The 16,297-nt window shown below is 47.6% G+C and overlaps 2 protein-coding genes across 3 annotated transcripts in view; one reads left to right on the forward strand and one right to left on the reverse strand.

Annotated features, from left to right (window-relative positions):
• The window catches only part of MMP21 (matrix metallopeptidase 21), a 7,855-nt gene extending 899 nt beyond the window's left edge, over positions 1-6,956 (forward strand). The window contains exons 2-7 of the mRNA XM_040623826.1: positions 1-322; positions 1,178-1,317; positions 1,574-1,715; positions 2,748-3,005; positions 5,586-5,758; positions 6,010-6,956. The exon at positions 1-322 is cut by the window's left edge and continues 243 nt beyond it. Coding sequence (XP_040479760.1) covers positions 1-322; positions 1,178-1,317; positions 1,574-1,715; positions 2,748-3,005; positions 5,586-5,758; positions 6,010-6,309 — 1,335 coding nt within the window. The 3' untranslated portion in view covers positions 6,310-6,956. The remainder of the gene's footprint in view (positions 323-1,177; positions 1,318-1,573; positions 1,716-2,747; positions 3,006-5,585; positions 5,759-6,009) is intronic.
• A 1,156-nt stretch (positions 6,957-8,112) lies between these two features.
• Positions 8,113-16,297, reverse strand: part of EDRF1 (erythroid differentiation regulatory factor 1) — a 42,964-nt gene continuing 34,779 nt past the window's right edge. The window contains exon 25 of one of the 2 annotated variants that reach the window (XM_008685587.2): positions 8,113-8,944. In XM_008685587.2, coding sequence (XP_008683809.2) covers positions 8,791-8,944 — 154 coding nt within the window. In that variant the 3' untranslated portion in view covers positions 8,113-8,790. Of the gene's footprint in view, positions 8,948-16,297 lie in introns of both variants that reach the window. The other variant, XM_008685575.2, reaches the window with a different exon arrangement.

Consider the following 16,297-nt stretch of genomic DNA (forward strand, 5'->3'; position numbering starts at 1 on the left):
CCCCTGCCGCCCCCCGCCTTGGGGTCCCCGCCGCGCCTGCTGCCCCGCGGCCGGCCCAAGCGCTTCCTGCGGGCGCTGTCGCCGCCCGGGGACCCGCCGCCCGACGTCGCTGCGCCCCGCGGGGGGACCCGGGCCTTCACCAAGAGGACGCTGACCTGGCGGCTGCTGGGGGAGGGCGCCAGCGGGCAGCTGGCCGTGGACGAGCAGAGGCACATCCTCAGACTGGCCTTCCGGATGTGGAGCGAGGTGATGCCGCTGGACTTCCGGGAGGACCTCGCCGCGCCCGGAGCCGCCGTGGACATAAAGCTGGGTTTCGGACGAGGTGAGAAGGGCGGAGACTCTGCCGGCAGGCTGCGCCCCGCTGTCTTACCCCCCCGCCGGCCCAGTTCGCACAGGGAGCCCACGGGGCCAACAGGCCGCCTGGGGAACCCCGCTCGGGTCACCTGCTGAGCCTCCTGGCTTGTCCCAGGTGGCACCTGCCACGGGTATGGGTGGATGGCAAGCCCTCTGTAGATGCTGCTTTATTGCAAGTCACTGGGAAGGACACGGGCGCGATGGGGTAACAGTCACATGGGGACATTGGTGTAGCTCCCTCTGCTTGTCTCTGAGCAGGTCAGCCCAATAAGCGCTGCTGCAGAGCTTGGCGTACCCAGCAGGGCACGAGCCAGGCATGGCTGACCCCTCCCTGCCACTCCTGGGGAGAACTAGCCCCTGGCGGTTAGCTGGCCCCCACCTGCAGGCCCCACCACGTCCTAGCTGGGTGGGTTTAGAGAAAGTAACTGGTCTGCAGCCCCCTCTGGGAGCTAGGGATGCTTGCGGCTACCCTGCTGGTCTAACTGGATTGATGTCCTGCTGTGAGCCGGACACAGGAGGCTTGCTGAAAACTGTACACAGGGGAGACATGTGACCATCGGGCAGCACCTCCTTCATGACCTGACCAGTCAGCTGTTAGGATCCAGCTCAGATCTTGTCTCCTCCCTAAGTCTCTGGTGGGCACCCCCTCTGCCACCCTCCTCTGGGCTCCCACAGGTTTGCTATGCAGCTGTTTCTAAGTGTTTAGACTTGACACCATGCTGTTGCACAAGCCAGGAGTTGTTGCTTCCGCTCCTGGACTGCGAGCCCCTGGAGGCCGCAAACCCTCCTGTGTCTGTGTCCGTGTTCCCTTTCCCCTTGCCAGGCCGGCACCTGGGCTGTCCTCGGGTTTTTGATGGCAGCGGGCAGGAGTTCGCACATGCCTGGCGCCTGGGCGACATCCACTTTGACGATGACGAACACTTCACGCCTCCCACCAGTGACGCGGGCATCAGCCTTCTCAAAGTAAGCATCTCCAGCTGCTCAGAGTGACCAGGCAGAGGGCATGCAGCACGGGCCGGAGTGCAGAACGCCAGGGCTTCTCGGGGGAAGTGTCCACAGCTTCCTGAGAAAGCTCCCTGATTCTCCCCATCGCTCCCCTTCTCCTTAACAAGTGCCGCTCCCCCAAAGCACAGGCCGGCTCCGGAGTGGGGGGCGGGGTCCCCATGACTCTCAGACACCCAGGGTTGGCACCCCGCCCATGGTTTGCATTCCCTTCTAGGTGGCCGTCCATGAAATTGGCCACGTCCTCGGCCTGCCTCACACCTACAGGACAGGATCCATAATGCAGCCGAATTACATCCCCCAGGAGCCTGTGTTTGAGTTGGACTGGTCAGACAGAAAAGCAATTCAAAAGCTGTACGGTAAGACTGTTCTGGAAGATCATCTGCAGAGCTCACAGAGCACACTCAGTATTTCGAAGCATGACAGGACCCCACTCACTCCTTATGGGGAGGCTGGCCCCCAAAGAGCACAAATAGTACAAGTCCCAACGGCACCCGACAGGAGCTGCCGTCTAGCTCTGTGATGCGAATTCTCCTCCTTCAAGGTGGCCATGCGCCGACGGTGCCACTGATGCGGGCAAAGCACTCCCGCGGACGTTCCGTCCTTCACGTGCCAGCTTCTGTCTCTGGGAGGAAGGAGGAGAACACGGGGGTTTCCTAAAGAGCAGTGAGCCACCCAGGCAGGCGGTGGCCTCCCGTGTCCGCTGCAGGCACTTGGAGGCCCTTGGGAGAATTTTCCTGCTGTCCCACGGCAAAGAACAGCGGGAGCCTTGCCAGAATCACCTTTAATCTCTCTTTAATCTCTCTTTAATTGCTCAGGCCAAAGTGTTAATGGTTCATTATTTAATGGAAGTGATTAATGACTGAGGTTGAGGCTGAAGGGAAAGCAAGCTACCCTCCCTTTTCCATTTAAAACGAGAGCACCGCCATTTCCGTTCCACTCCCACCATCCTGTGCAAAGATGCTCTCAGCACGTTTGGAGAGTGACAGGTGCCAGGATGAATTTCGTTCCTTCAGAGGAAATCTCACTTGGGTGCACCCAGAACCAAACTCCTTGCCTCTAACAACGTCAGACGAGCCATCAGGGGGCAGCAGCTAAATTCAGGTGACCACATACCCAGCATCCAAAATCGAGACACTTCGGAGCGTACTCTTCTGAACAGATTAGCCCGAAGGGCCCGTGTGAGCGGGCACGGCTGCAGCCCCCGGGGCCCCTGCAGCCCCCCGGGCTCGGCTGGGTGGGCCTATTTTGGTCTCGTGTGCCGTCTTGCTTTGAGGCAGCTTAAGAGAAAACTCCAGCTTCGCCGTTGTCTCCGTTCGAGTCACACATGAAAGTAGTGACAGTTGGTTTGTGCACCAGGTGACAAGTGGCTGGACTTTTTTCACCCTCAGGTTCCTGTGAAGGATCCTTTGATACTGCGTTTGACTGGATTCGCAAAGAGCGAGACCAGCATGGAGCCGTGACGAGGAGGTTCAGCACATACTTCTTCCGCAACGGCTGGTACTGGCTTTACGAAAATCGGAACAACCGGACGCGCTATGGGGACCCTCTCCAAATCCTCAGTGGCTGGCACGGCATCCCCACCCAAAACATCGACGCTTTTGTCCACCTCTGGACATGGAGGAGAGACGAACGTTACTTTTTTAAAGGTAGAGGTTCTTATGGACACAGTTCTATTTCTTTTTTTACACAGATGCATTCAGAACAAATGTTTTGAGCCCCATACCAGGACATCTTAGTATAATGCCCTTGCCATTACTCACCTAATTTCTGTCTGTTCCGTCAGACTGTGGGCTCTGTGAGCACAGGGACTGTGTTGTAGCCCTGATCTCTGTAAGAATGCACCCAGTGCATCAAAGGAACAAATGAACGAGTCAGTGAATGAGTGGACCAACCGTGCCAGGCCCTGGAGTGGCTGCCAAAGACCCGTAAGAAAGGGCCCTCCCTACAGAAGTTTTAACTAGTTCTGGAGAGAAAAGACCTTAGAAGCTGACCACTACAACTATGTGGTGAAGGAGAGGCTGAGCGGACAACATGCTGGAGCCACCCAGAACTCAGGGCTTGCCCCAGCCTCGGAGGATGCGAAGGACCCCGGGTGCCCCGGAAGGGACACCGGGAATAGTGTGATGGGGGAGGTGCAGATGGGGGGGTGGGGGGTAGGGGGGTGAGGGAGGTGAGACACAGGAGGCAGAAGCCAAGCTTTAGAGTGAACAAGGGTGAAAACGCAGACGGGCGAGACAGCTGAGCCCGTGGAGGTGTGACAAGGCACTCACAGGGGATGAGATTAGGTTGGAAAGACAGGGTCGGCCTGAGCACCGGGAGCCTCCATGCTCAGGGGCCGGATTTCATCCAGCAGGCAGTAAGGAATTGGTGGTGTTTCCAAGCAGGGAGGACCCGTGTTTTGCTGGAAGGCAGAGGCTGAGGTGGGGGGCCCCAGTGGTGGGGGGGACGCACAGAGCAGGCAGACCAAGGCTCTCTTGCTGCTGCTTCCCATCACACACAGGCCGCCTTGCTCAGAGCCTCTGTGCCCGTCACCGAGGCCGGCTGCCTTGGCAAACCAAATATGTGGAGTCTAACCCCAAACAAGATTCTGTGGGCGCTGCTTTTTCTTTCCCTTCCCCAAAGCTATGCCCTAGAGGTAAGCTGTGCGCCCTCTCTGCCCGGCTCTCAGTAATATGACCCAATTGCCTGAAACTGACCCCGTGAGGCAAGAGCCCAACCAAAAGGATGCCGCATGCAAATCTGGCTGGAAGAAACCTGCGCATGAATTTGGCCTTAATTTTCCTTAAATCACACAAAGGAAGAATTATTTTGGTTCCATTACATCAAGAAATTGCCCAGGGTGGACTTTTCTGGTTTAGATCTTTCAGAGTTGGAAGCACAGCATTCAGTGCTTTAGGAAGTCCTAGACTAGAATTTATACTGGCAACACTCCAAGACTCTTAATTATAGAATTAGGTCATCACGGGGGATTGGTATCATACGGCTGTATTTTATTCTTGGAGCTTTAAAAACATCTTAAAGTTAACTTGCTTTGAGTACTTCGAATTCAAAAAAATGTTCCAGTTAGACTGAATTGCACCCCCGGCTAGACTCGCATCATTCACTGTTCTTTCTCGATGGCAAACCTTGTGGGGGGGGGCAGGGAGGGGGAGGGAATGAGGGAGAGGAGCTCACGTGGTTGGTGGCTAAGGACTGTAACTGGTTGTGATGCAGTGTAAGTTGTGAACCTAAAAATATCTAACCCCGTGGATTTGTTCTATTTTCTGCTGACAATATGCCAATAATCAGGATTAGGAACTAATACGGAGATCTCAGAATAATCCTGTGCTGTTTCAGAGCAGGAAATTATCATTTGGATCTTGAAATGAAACGGAACAAAATGACAAGCTGCCGAGGACAGTGGGCGGAGTCACATGGGCGGAGTCACGTGGGTGGAACGTGGGAGGCACGGGCTGCGCTGGTCCTCCTGGGCTGTGAATCTGGATGGACCACTTCAGCTCTTTCCTCCAGTTTCATTTGTACCATGGAGTTGGTAGTGGAACTACATGATTCTAAAACCCTGAAAAAAAGTAAAACCCCATCATAAGCATGATGGTTTTCTGTAAAAAAAGGGCTTATGTTAATTATGGTAGGAAAAGGACTCAGGACAACCCATGGGTCCCTAACATGTAAAAGGGAGATCATAAGATCATATAGAAAGAAGATGCTTATGTGAAAAAATCACACGACTTCTGTCCTTTTGTTTTTGTTTTTGATTAGCGCCGGCGGGCTGGTGTGTCCTGCAAAAGACAACCAACATTTTCTTTCATTTTTTTTAAAGCTTTTGTTTGTTTGAGAGAGTGAGAGCGCATGAGAGGGTTAGGGTCAGGGGTAGAAGCAGACTCCCTGCTGAGTAGAGAGCCCAACGTCGGGCTCGAAGCCGGGACTCTAGGATCAGGACCTGATCCGAAGGCAGATGCTTAGCTGACTGAGCCACCCAGGCGCCCCTGACCACCAACATTTTAATAGCAGCAGTGACTGCCAGATCAATCTAGAAGTAATTCAAGACCTGGGGACTCATTCATCTGAATGGAGGCTTCACTTGGATGCTGAGGTCCTGCCTTGTCCTGGGATCATGGCAGAACATCACGGTTGGCTGAGACCTATGTTGAAAGCGGTACCTCTTCATCGTTTGCTATAATTAAATGGTAATAAACCATATTAGCATTTTTTTGTTTGGCCCTCAGGAAATCAGTACTGGAGATATGACAGTGAGAAGGATCAGGCCCACACAGAAGATGAACAAGGAAGAAGCTACCCCAAATTGATTTCAGAAGGATTTCCTGGTGTGCCAAGTCCCCTGGACACTGCCTTTTATGACCGAAGAAAGCAGTTAATTTACTTCTTCAAAGAGTCCCTCGTAAGTAGGAGGCTTTCCAGCCTGCTGTTGCTTCTTCACCCCTACTTGAAATTCAGGTTCTTAGTTAAAAGTTGTTCTCAGTTGCCTCAGACCTCCATGGCCATGGCAGATCCTATCACATAGAAAATGAAGAACTTCAAGCCCAGAGAATTTGGTGCAAAGCCTCAGATTTACTTATCTCATTCCTATAAATTAACCTAAAAATCAATGGTTTCCGAGAAGCCAGTCTTACTTTCCAACTTGCTTTGCAGGTGTTTGCATTTGATGTCAACAGAAATCGAGTACTTGATTCTTATCCGATGAAGATCACTGAAGTGTTCCCGGGAATAGAGCCACAGAACCATCCCTTCAGGAATATAGACTCAGCCTATTACTCCTACGCACACAACTCCATTTTCTTTTTCAAAGGCAATGCGTATTGGAAAGTAGTTAACGACAAGGACAAACAACAGCATCCTTGGCTTCCTTCAAATGGCTTATTTCCGAAGCAATCAATTTCAGAGCGGTGGTTTGACATTTGTGACGTCCATACCTCCACCCTGAACATGTAATGAGAAAAATGGGCAAATGCAGTCAAAGGATTTCTCTTCTAAGAGAAAGTCTGATTTCTTTTACAAAGAAAACCAACCAGATTTTTAGTAGCCAAAGCAATAGGGCCAGTAGTCAAAGCAGTAGGGCTAAAACCCAATGGAAAAAGCATTACTTGAACTTTTAAAATACTTGATTTAAAAGTGAATTTCTCAGATAAAAAAATAATCCACCGAATAATTGCCCATTTTAACCTTAGGAAAAGTTAAAAAAAAAAAAAAATCCCAGAGTATCACTCTCTCTCCACCACCTGTTCCCCCTTGTACCCCGACTTCATGGGTGGACAGAAACACAGCTATAGCCATAGGATCCAGTTATGGAAGGAAATGCAGCTCCCTGGGAGCATTCAGTGGAAAAGATTACAGATTTCAAATCGACTACAGTCCACAATTCCTGTCATAATAATTTATATTTTTCTAATACGTGACAGTGTAGAGATTTCCCATGTATTTCTCTCCTGATCTTCACAAGTCTGGCAGAGTGCCAGGGGACCTACTACTGTGCACATTTCTAGTCAAGGAAACTGAAGTTCACACTTGTGTCCTTCCCAGAGTCAGACATGGCGGTTGCTGGCGACCCCTGCCTCCTTGCTCCAGCCCAGTGCCCTGGCAACCTTCTCTCCATCCCTGCCCTGAAGTTAACTGCAAAACAAGTCATCTCAATGATCAGGTCATGGACAGCACAATCCTTCTCAAGTAACAGCTAAGACACAAGCACTTGAAGCAGCATGAATTTAGAATCGGCAGATTACAAAAACATTGAAAAAGACATCTGTCCCCCATGGGGATGTTCATAGTCTTGCTTTGACAAGGGAAGACAGCTTAGAATTGGTATCTTCTTGCTTCAGAACAAATACTCCTCTGGACGAAAAGGCTGTTCAGCCACGGAGAGGCCAGAAAACAAGACAGGGAACGCAACATCCCTGACGCCAGCTTACTTTAAAAGAATTTCTCCACGGAAGCATGCAGACTTACCTAGTGGAGACGGCACTTGCCGACAGGGGACGTGGAGTGACAGCTGTCCTGTGCATCAGCTTCACGACTTCGTCAAAACTACAAATGCTTCAGTGATTTTTGAAAATGGATGCAAATCTGTCCCAAGGAAATGCAAACCGAGTAACAAGGAAGTGGACAAACGGCCAGCGCGGCCTGCAGGAGCTCTGCCAAGCCAGGACAGGTGTCCACGCACCGCCAAGGAAAACACCTCCAAATCCTGGTGCGTGAGAAAGCACTCTGTAAGCATTCAGCTTAAAACAAGGTTATTCCAGACACCTGTCCGGATACTTCAGATTCCTCCAGCGAGGTGTGGCTGCTGAGCGGAGGGCATCCGTAGGATCTACAGGGAAAGGGGTCTGCGGATGGCATGAAGGATGTCAGGGTGCCCCTCAGGGCCAGGCCCGCGGACTCGGAGGCAGGGCAGGCGCTTGTCTACAAAGGCCTCATGCACCCAAGTCCCAACCATCCACCCGACAGGAAAGCGTATGCTTTATTTCTGTTCCATTTCCTTGAAACAGATTTCAGTAGGACAGGACAAGCACAGCGTCACACGCTGTGGGCCTGGAAAAAAAGAGAGGCTGTTCGTCCGAGACTGGACAGGAGCTGCGCAGCAGCAGTGGTGAATGACGAGTGTGACGTTCTAGTGAGAACTTAGTGAGTGGCACAATTTTATTTTTAGTGTTTTAATATTTCTTTTGTAAAAGTCATTCATTAAACCAGTTCAAATCAAAACTCAAAGTGAAAAAGGTGAAATGGAAAAACACAAAGACATTTTAAATAAATAATTTATTTATTCAAAATAGTTTTCTTACCTTATTCACAGTTTCAAGTTTAAAATGAAAAAAAAAAAAAAAAGGCTGGGGGGGAGTAGTACCTATTCTTAATCAACTGTCATACGAAGTCAAAGAAAAGCGGATCCTTTCAGAACATGCACTAAATACAGACACCCGCACAATGGCCAGTCTCCACCAAACCCGCCCCGAAGCGAAGGACGGGCTTCCTCCTGTGCGACTGCGGAGACCCTGCAGGTGCACACGGCGTTTCTCGAACCCACGTGAACCACTAAAATCATTGGGATAAGTCCCCTTGACCAAAGTAACATCATCCAAAGTAAGTATTACCTTAAACCCACGTAGCTTAACATACTTCAAACTGTCTACAAGTGTACCAGCGCCACAGCAAGTCTAACGCGGAGGCACCACGTACGTCTCAAAGAAACACACGCTGGGAGCTCCGAGTCCGACTGATTTTAGCACTTCGATGAAGAAGTCAAAGACCTCGACCATGACTTGTCTGCCACGGGAAAAGAGAACTCTGCGTTTCCACTGCCGGGCCCGCTGGGAGTGGCTATTTCCCTCGGATTTAATGACACGAAGCACCGAATGGACATACCAGCCCCCGAGAGCAGAAGGCACTGAGCATCTCCGCGGCCGGAGCCTCGGGCGCGAGTCACTGCACGCCGCCGCCGCGAGCAAGCTGATCCAGCAAATGGATGAGAACGTCGATTCTTTCCAGAAGGGTGGCATTTTTGTTAGCAGTAGCTCTCAAAAGCTGCGAGTAAATCTGCTTGTTGGTTTTGAGGACTACATCTTCTTCAGTATTACTGCTGCGTTCAAACAAAAAGAAGGGAAGTGCACGGCGGTGCCCACCAACAATTCAAGAAGAAATCCAAACAGTAAACAGCAACAGCCCTTCACTCTGCACAGGGAAGCAGGTGCTCTATTCACGTTCAGTCCATACTCACCTTCTTGCATCCGCTGCTTAGAGGCCTGTCTGTGGACATTTACTTAGAACCAACGTTCCTTCTCTTTACAAGTGTCTGAGTGCCTCCCGTGTAGTGGGAACGGCTTCTGGCAGAGGCCAGGCCAAGAGTCCCCTCCCTCTCAGCACCTGTGTTCCACTGAGGCAGGAGTGGGGCGGGGGTGGGGGGGGAGAGACGTGCATTGGCCGAGAAAAAAACAGCGTGTCAGATGAGACACGCTGTGAAGAAAATCCAACGGAGACAGGCTGAGGAGGGCATGGAAAGCTCTCCGATATTTTCTCCCTCCTCTGTGCTGAGCCCGACACCCCTCAGATCAACCAGCCTGAATGTGGGACTACTCTCCGTGGGGCTAGAATTGTGCCGGACTGAAGCCCAGGCTCCAGACTCGGGAGCAGCTGCACCTCGCTGCCCGGGCCATTTCCTGGGAAGAACGCCCCCCAGGGGCAGGCTCCCAGAGGACTCCACTTAGAAAGTATTTCAGTGAAGACTTAGTTGTTTGGCCTGAAAACAGGTCCCCCATAGGACAGATGAGTGGGTTATATTTATGTTACTAGTAGAAAAGACTACTAATTGCATGGCAGTTCATCTCCAACACCCTTTTCTAACCGAGTCCAGATGCAGTACAGACCCTCTGGCCACACGTGACTAGCTCCTGCTCCCAGGGGCTCGTCTCCTCACGTGTGCACGTCTGCATCAGAAGCACGTGATAACCACTGCCTCAGAAGGGCAAGGACTTGGAACATTCCTACCCTACAGATGTAAAAACCAAGGCCCAGGAGGGCTAACTAATTTGGACTGAGATCAAAACATTATATTCTCTGACTTCAAATGCTATGTTCTTTCCATTCACCAACAAGCAAATGTTCTGCTTTTGCCGAGTGCCCATCAGGCTGGCCAGAGAGCAAACCAGCGGTCTAGAACCTCCCTCTGGTGCACATCAAGGCTCGGGCTAGGACGACGACTCCTCTTCTTCATGGCTCCACTCACTCCTCCTCAACGGGACCCACCTGTCCAGACTGGGGCTGACCACAGGCCAGGCTGAAAGACACCGCTCTCTAGAAACCCGTTTCTCTTAGTCCTACTTCTTTTATCAGGCAAATCTCTCTTCCTTTCAAACCACCCATGGCACAGTAAAAGTGATAGTTCAAAATGCATTCACTATCTACAGTTTGGGCCTAAGAGGGCTATGTTTTAATTTCTGGGTGGGGCTGACATTTATAAAACCTCTGATAACCTTATAAGAAATTTAAACTCCTGACAAATCAAGGCAGTAGTACTTAACAATCAGAACCAGTGCTCCAAAAATGAATTTTTCTTCATGGACAGTGATACCACATTTTAGCTGGGGGCCTAAAGATCACGGATGACTGCTGGGATTATAAATTTAAAACCCTTTCAGATTTGTTCTGATCCTAATTCTGACTCTTAAATCTTAATCGTCCAATTTTTCTTTTTTTAAAAAGATTTTATTCATTTGAGAGAAAGAGAGCGCACAAGCAGGGGGAGTGGCAGGCAGAGGGAGAGAACCTGGTTTCCTTCTGAGCAGGGAGCTCGACTGGGCCCTGGCATCATGACCTGAGCCGAAGGTAGGTGCTTCACCGATTGAGGCACCCAGGTGCCCCCATCTTCCAATTTCTACAAATGATTCCCATCCTTAATCAACTCTCATCAATAGTCTCACTGAACCATGAACTCTAACAAGACAGGTCCCAACATTTCATTGGTTTATTTTTCCAAAGGCAACTAACATTCCTTTATTTTCCTTTTAATAATCTTAACCAAATATTAAATGTACATATTAATGGCCAGGAACAGCCCATAAAGCTAAAAGATCTGCTCTTTGTACCATGGTCAAGGGCTTTCCAAACCCTCAGTGATTACTTCTATTTTTCATAGTTTCTCATTCTATGAAACCCCAAAGCCATCGAAAAAAGGTCAAGAGGCTCCAATCTGCTAAAGCGATGAATATTAAAATACAGTACAAGAGTACTATATTTCTTCATTCAAAAAGAAAACACAACCCAACAGACTAAACAAGCATTTCTAGCAGGACAACAATGGTTGTCTTAAGAGGAAGTTGTGATAAGAGCATTCTAAGAAAATTAAGATTTTTAATCACTAAGTTTTTTTTTTTTTTTTAAAGCAGGTTGTGGTGGATAGAGAATAATCAAAACAAAAGACAAGCATATGATGTCCTTTCTTTTAAAGTCTAGTTCTGGGACTTTCTTTTAAAGTCTAGTTCTGGGGCACCTGGGTGGCTGAGTCAATTAAGCATCTGCCTTTTCTCAGGTCATGAACCCAGGGTCCTGGGATGGAGCCCTGAATCTGCTTCTCCCTCTCCTGCTGCCCCTTCTCCCCCCACTAGTGCTCTCTTTCACATAATTAAACAAAAACAAAAAGTTCTGATCTCCCTTTACTCCACACAGGAACACTCCCGGATCGTGGTGACAGAAGGGCCTCAGCACCAGAGGCCTCCCTCCTTACAATAAGCTCCCATGTTTTCATGTGCGATCAGTGACACAGGAGAGACACCAGTCACTGACCTGGTAACCAATTTCTCTGTGTTTTGAAGCCTATCAAAATATAAACTGTATAAACATAAATATCACATTTAATAGTCTTTTATTTAATAAACCTTGAAAAAAACACAAATTAGCTAAACAGGACTTTATGCATCATACATGAAAACTTCAGATTGCATTTTTTTCAACAGGATATTAATAACCTCAAAAACAGGTTAGAAGACCCTTCACTAAAATAAAAATTACTGAAGCCATACCCACAGGACAGTTTTGTTTAAGATTTAATTTATTTCTTAGAGTGTGCGCGAGTGTGTGGGGATGGGGGAGAAAGAACCTTAACAGGCTCCGGGCCCAGTGCAGAACAGGACTGGCGGCTCGATCTCACGACCCTGAGACCACAATCTGAGCTGAAACCAAGAGCTGAACACGTAACCGACTGAGCCACCCAGGCACCCCGACAGTTATGTTTATAAAAGATACTGTAAGACTGAACTATCACCTGTTAGCTAACTACTCAAATCATCAATTTGTGAAAATCAGTGAATCACTGTTTCTCACATATCCTATGTTTATATTGCCACCTTGTGGAAACCAAGAAAAAATAAAATTTACCCGCTGTTGTTAAACAGGAAAAGCCCTAAGTTTTTCAACTGTCTGTCACTACTTGCACTGTCTCCTCTGCCTTTTAGTTCTTTGGTTCTTCAGAGATGGGCATACTGCTGAACCACAGTGCACGTATCAGTACTCCCTGCGGGGTCCAGGGACAGCACATCCAGCGGCCGCCCAGGATGGACAGGGTACTGGGACGGCACTGCACCTAAGACTGAGTGCTCCTCCCCAAAGAAAGTCTCCTCGGGCCACAGAGAAGTATCTGAAAGCATTTACTGGAAAGGGTTTCTTCTCAGAATGTAGATGGCAGGAAAAAGTATCATTCCCATCCTTCTGACAAACACAGCAACACAAAGCAGAACAAACTACAAGTGCGTGACTTTGCATGAATCTATCGAAGAGCTGGGGTCGCTGGGCAAGCAAAGACTCTGAAAACTAGGGACGGACAGGGAGACAGGGAAGTACTTCCTCGCCTGGGGCAGATGCGGCCAGATACCCAGATACTGCTAAGGATTTAGCTAAAATAGTTAATGAGCTAGGAGAGGCTGAGTGAGGGCTGGTGAAGGAGTGCGGGGCCCCTGGGGGCTGCAGATACCGGATGAGTTCACCTTGTCTGGTAGGCTTTTTTTCAAGGACCCTACCAGATGGCTCACATAAAAAACTGGTGAGAGCCCTAAGAAAGCGACCTCCCTGCAGGCTGGGCAAGGGGGCCAGCTAGGGCTACAGGAGGGCAGGCAGCTCCACGCAGACCCTTTTCTCCAAGGAATGAAAGCCTTCATCTGCAGGGACTCGTCAAGGGAGAGGAAGGCAACAAGTAATGGCAGCCTTACCGCACTGGTCAAAGTCAATGCAGATAAAGCCGTGAACAGAAAAAACCACCCTACCCCGGGGGTGGGGCAGGAGCTGTGTGAGGCCACACACCTGGGACTCAGGGACCCAGCTTCTGCCTAAGACTGAGGCTTACCCAAAACAACTGAGAAGGCCTGGCCCACCCTCCTCCCCTCCCTAGCAGGCTAGAAGCATTGAAGGACAAGCAGGAGTGGAATATAGCTGAGAGAGCTGGAAGAGAGGGAAGAGACCCTCTCTGAGCTACCACACACCTTCCTTAGGAAAATCCTGAAACTAAAGGTGGAGGAGACATTCAGAAAAGCCCTCTGCAGACGTGCTCCACACTAACCACAGGCACTGCTGGCGGAACTTGAAGGCTGCTGGACATGAAAAGTAACCACAGCAACAAAAAAATCTCAACCACAGCTCAGCTCCAGGCTAGAAAAATGAATTCAACCCCCCATACTAAAGGCCTAGCATGGGACAGGTGTAAGAACCTTCCAGGCATGAAAATTATTTACCTCAGGCTGAGATGTCCAGTTTCATAACTATGAGATGTAGAAAGATAAGGAAACAACACATGCCAAGAGACGAAGACTCAACAGAACCAGACTCAGATATGACACAGATGTTGGAACTACCCGATAGGTGATTTAAAATGACGATGATTAATATATTAAAAGGCTCAAGCAGAAAATGTGGACAATGTGCAGGATCAGAATGGTCACTTCAGCAGAGACGGAACCTACAAAAAACCCAATGGGAATACCAGAAATGAGGAACACAGTGAAGAGAGACAGAGAATACCTTTGACAAGTTCAACAGTACATGACACAAAAGTAAGAATCCGTGAACTTGAAGACAGGTTAGCACAGGTACAACTGGCACCACAGAGAAAGAAGAGAGAATGGAACAGAAGAAATAAAAATACCAAGGAGGGAAGGAGACATCACAACACACCCAAGAATATCATGTTCAAACTGCTGGGGGGGTAGGGGGGAGAAAAATCTTGAAAGCAGCTGGAGGAAAAAAGGGCACATTATATACCTAAGAACAAAGGTAAGAATCAGAGCAGGCTCCTTGTCAGAGGACACGCAAGCCAGAAGGCAAGGGAGGGACATCCTTCAAGTGTGGGACAAAAAGGTCTGTCAACCTAGAACTCCATACCCAGCTAAAACATCTCCCAAAGCTGACGGAGGAACAAAGACTTTCTCAGACAATCAAAATGGATGAATTCTTTGCTGGTACTGGTTAAAGGAAGTTCTTCATGCAGAAGGAATAGGACATCAGACAGAAAATGGTATCTGTACCAAGAAGAGCACTAGATATGGAATAAATGAAGGTACGATAAATTCATATAAAAATAAGTTGTTCTCTTATTCTTAACTGCTCTAAGGGGTAACTATCTAAAGCAGAAACAGAAGTACTGTACTATTTGTAACATATGTAAAAGTGAAATGAATGGCGACACAACTGATGAGAGGGAAGAACCGGGAGTGACTATCTGAAGGTCTTCATACAACATGTGAGGCCACAGAATATCACATGAAAGTGGCCTCTGCGTAAAGATGTAAATCTAAACCCCAGGTCAAACACGAAAACATTTAAAAAACTGTATAAATAGTAAATCAATAGTAAAATAAAATGCAATCATAGAAAATGCTCAATTAACTCGAGAAGACGGAAAAGACAAAACAGCTAGCAAGATGATAGATTTTATCTAACTATATTTATAATCACCTTAAATGTGAATGGTCTGAGGACACCAATTATAAGTTTGGATTAAAAAAAGCAAGACCCAATTATATATGTCATTTATAAGAATCTCACTTTTACTAAAAATGGCATAGTTAGGTTAAAAGAAAGAAAAAAACATTAACCAAAAGAAAGCTGAGTAGCTATATTAAGATAAAAAGTGGGTATCACATGATAAGGGGTCAATTCTCTAAGACAGAACAATCCTAAATGTGTATACATCTGGGTCCACATCAAAACAGAGGAAACAAAACTGAGAGAACCAAAAAGAAAAACAGATGAATCCACAACTATACTTGGAGAATTCCAGTCCTTAGTAATTGATAAAACAAGCAACTAGAAAGTCAGTAAGAATACAGAAGACCTGAATAATACTATAAACCAACTTAATTGAAATTTCCAGGACACTCTATCCAAGACAGCAGGATACCCATATACTTCAAGTGCACATGGAAAGACAAACCATATCCTAGGCAACACAAACGTACACTAATGTGAAAGAAGAGAAGCCATACGAAGTTAAGGTCTCATCACAGAATGGAATTACTAGTAATCCATAATAAATATTATCTGGAAAGTCCCACTATCTAGAAACTAAGCAGCATGCTTCTAAATAACACAGGGGTCAAAGAGGAAGTTTCAGGGGCTATCAAAAATTAGTATTAAACCAAAAGAAAAAGAAAATACATTTGTGAGATGTAGCAAAAGCAGAGTAAAATTTACAGTAGATGCTTATATTAGAAAAGAGAAAGGATCTCAAGTCAATAATCTACGCTTCCACTTTAAGAAATAAGTATAAGAGCAAATTAAACTCACAATAAGCAGAAAAGGTATATAGATAAATGTATAAATCAACGACACTGAGAATAGAAAAACAACGGGGAAAAAAAATTCAATCGAATATGCCAGTTCTTCAGAAAGATCAATAAAATTGATGAACTCCTCATCAGACTAACCAAGGAAAAAAAAGACAAAAGTTGGCAATATCAGGAATGAAAAGAGGGCTATCACTACAAACACCGTAAGACATTAAGAGGATATATGGAAATATGTGAACCTATACATCAGACAACGGCTAAAACAGACATTCATCCCTCAAGAAGTCAACCTGAATAGTATTTTATCTACGAAAAGAAATGAAGCTCATTGTGAAAAACTTTCAATAAAGCCAACTCTAGGTTAAGATAATTTCACTAGTAAATTCTAACAAACCTTTAGGGAAGAAACAATAACTCTATGCTTCTAAAAACTAGAAGAGGAAACACTTGCAAATCGATTTCATAAGGTCAGCGCTGCTCTTGTGCTGAAAGCAGACAAAACCACTACAAGACCAGAACTGCGATCACACTACAGGAGGGGACCATCCTCACAGACAGACACAAAAGTCCTCAACACAGTGTAAGGACGCAGAATCCCAGGGATCCTAAGAATGACACATGCCAACAAAGTCGAGTTTATCTCAGGAACGCAAAGCTGGTTT

This window comes from Ursus maritimus, unplaced genomic scaffold (genome assembly GCF_017311325.1).
Source record: "Ursus maritimus isolate PB19 unplaced genomic scaffold, ASM1731132v1 scaffold_7, whole genome shotgun sequence".
Classification (NCBI taxonomy): Eukaryota; Metazoa; Chordata; class Mammalia; order Carnivora; family Ursidae; genus Ursus; species Ursus maritimus.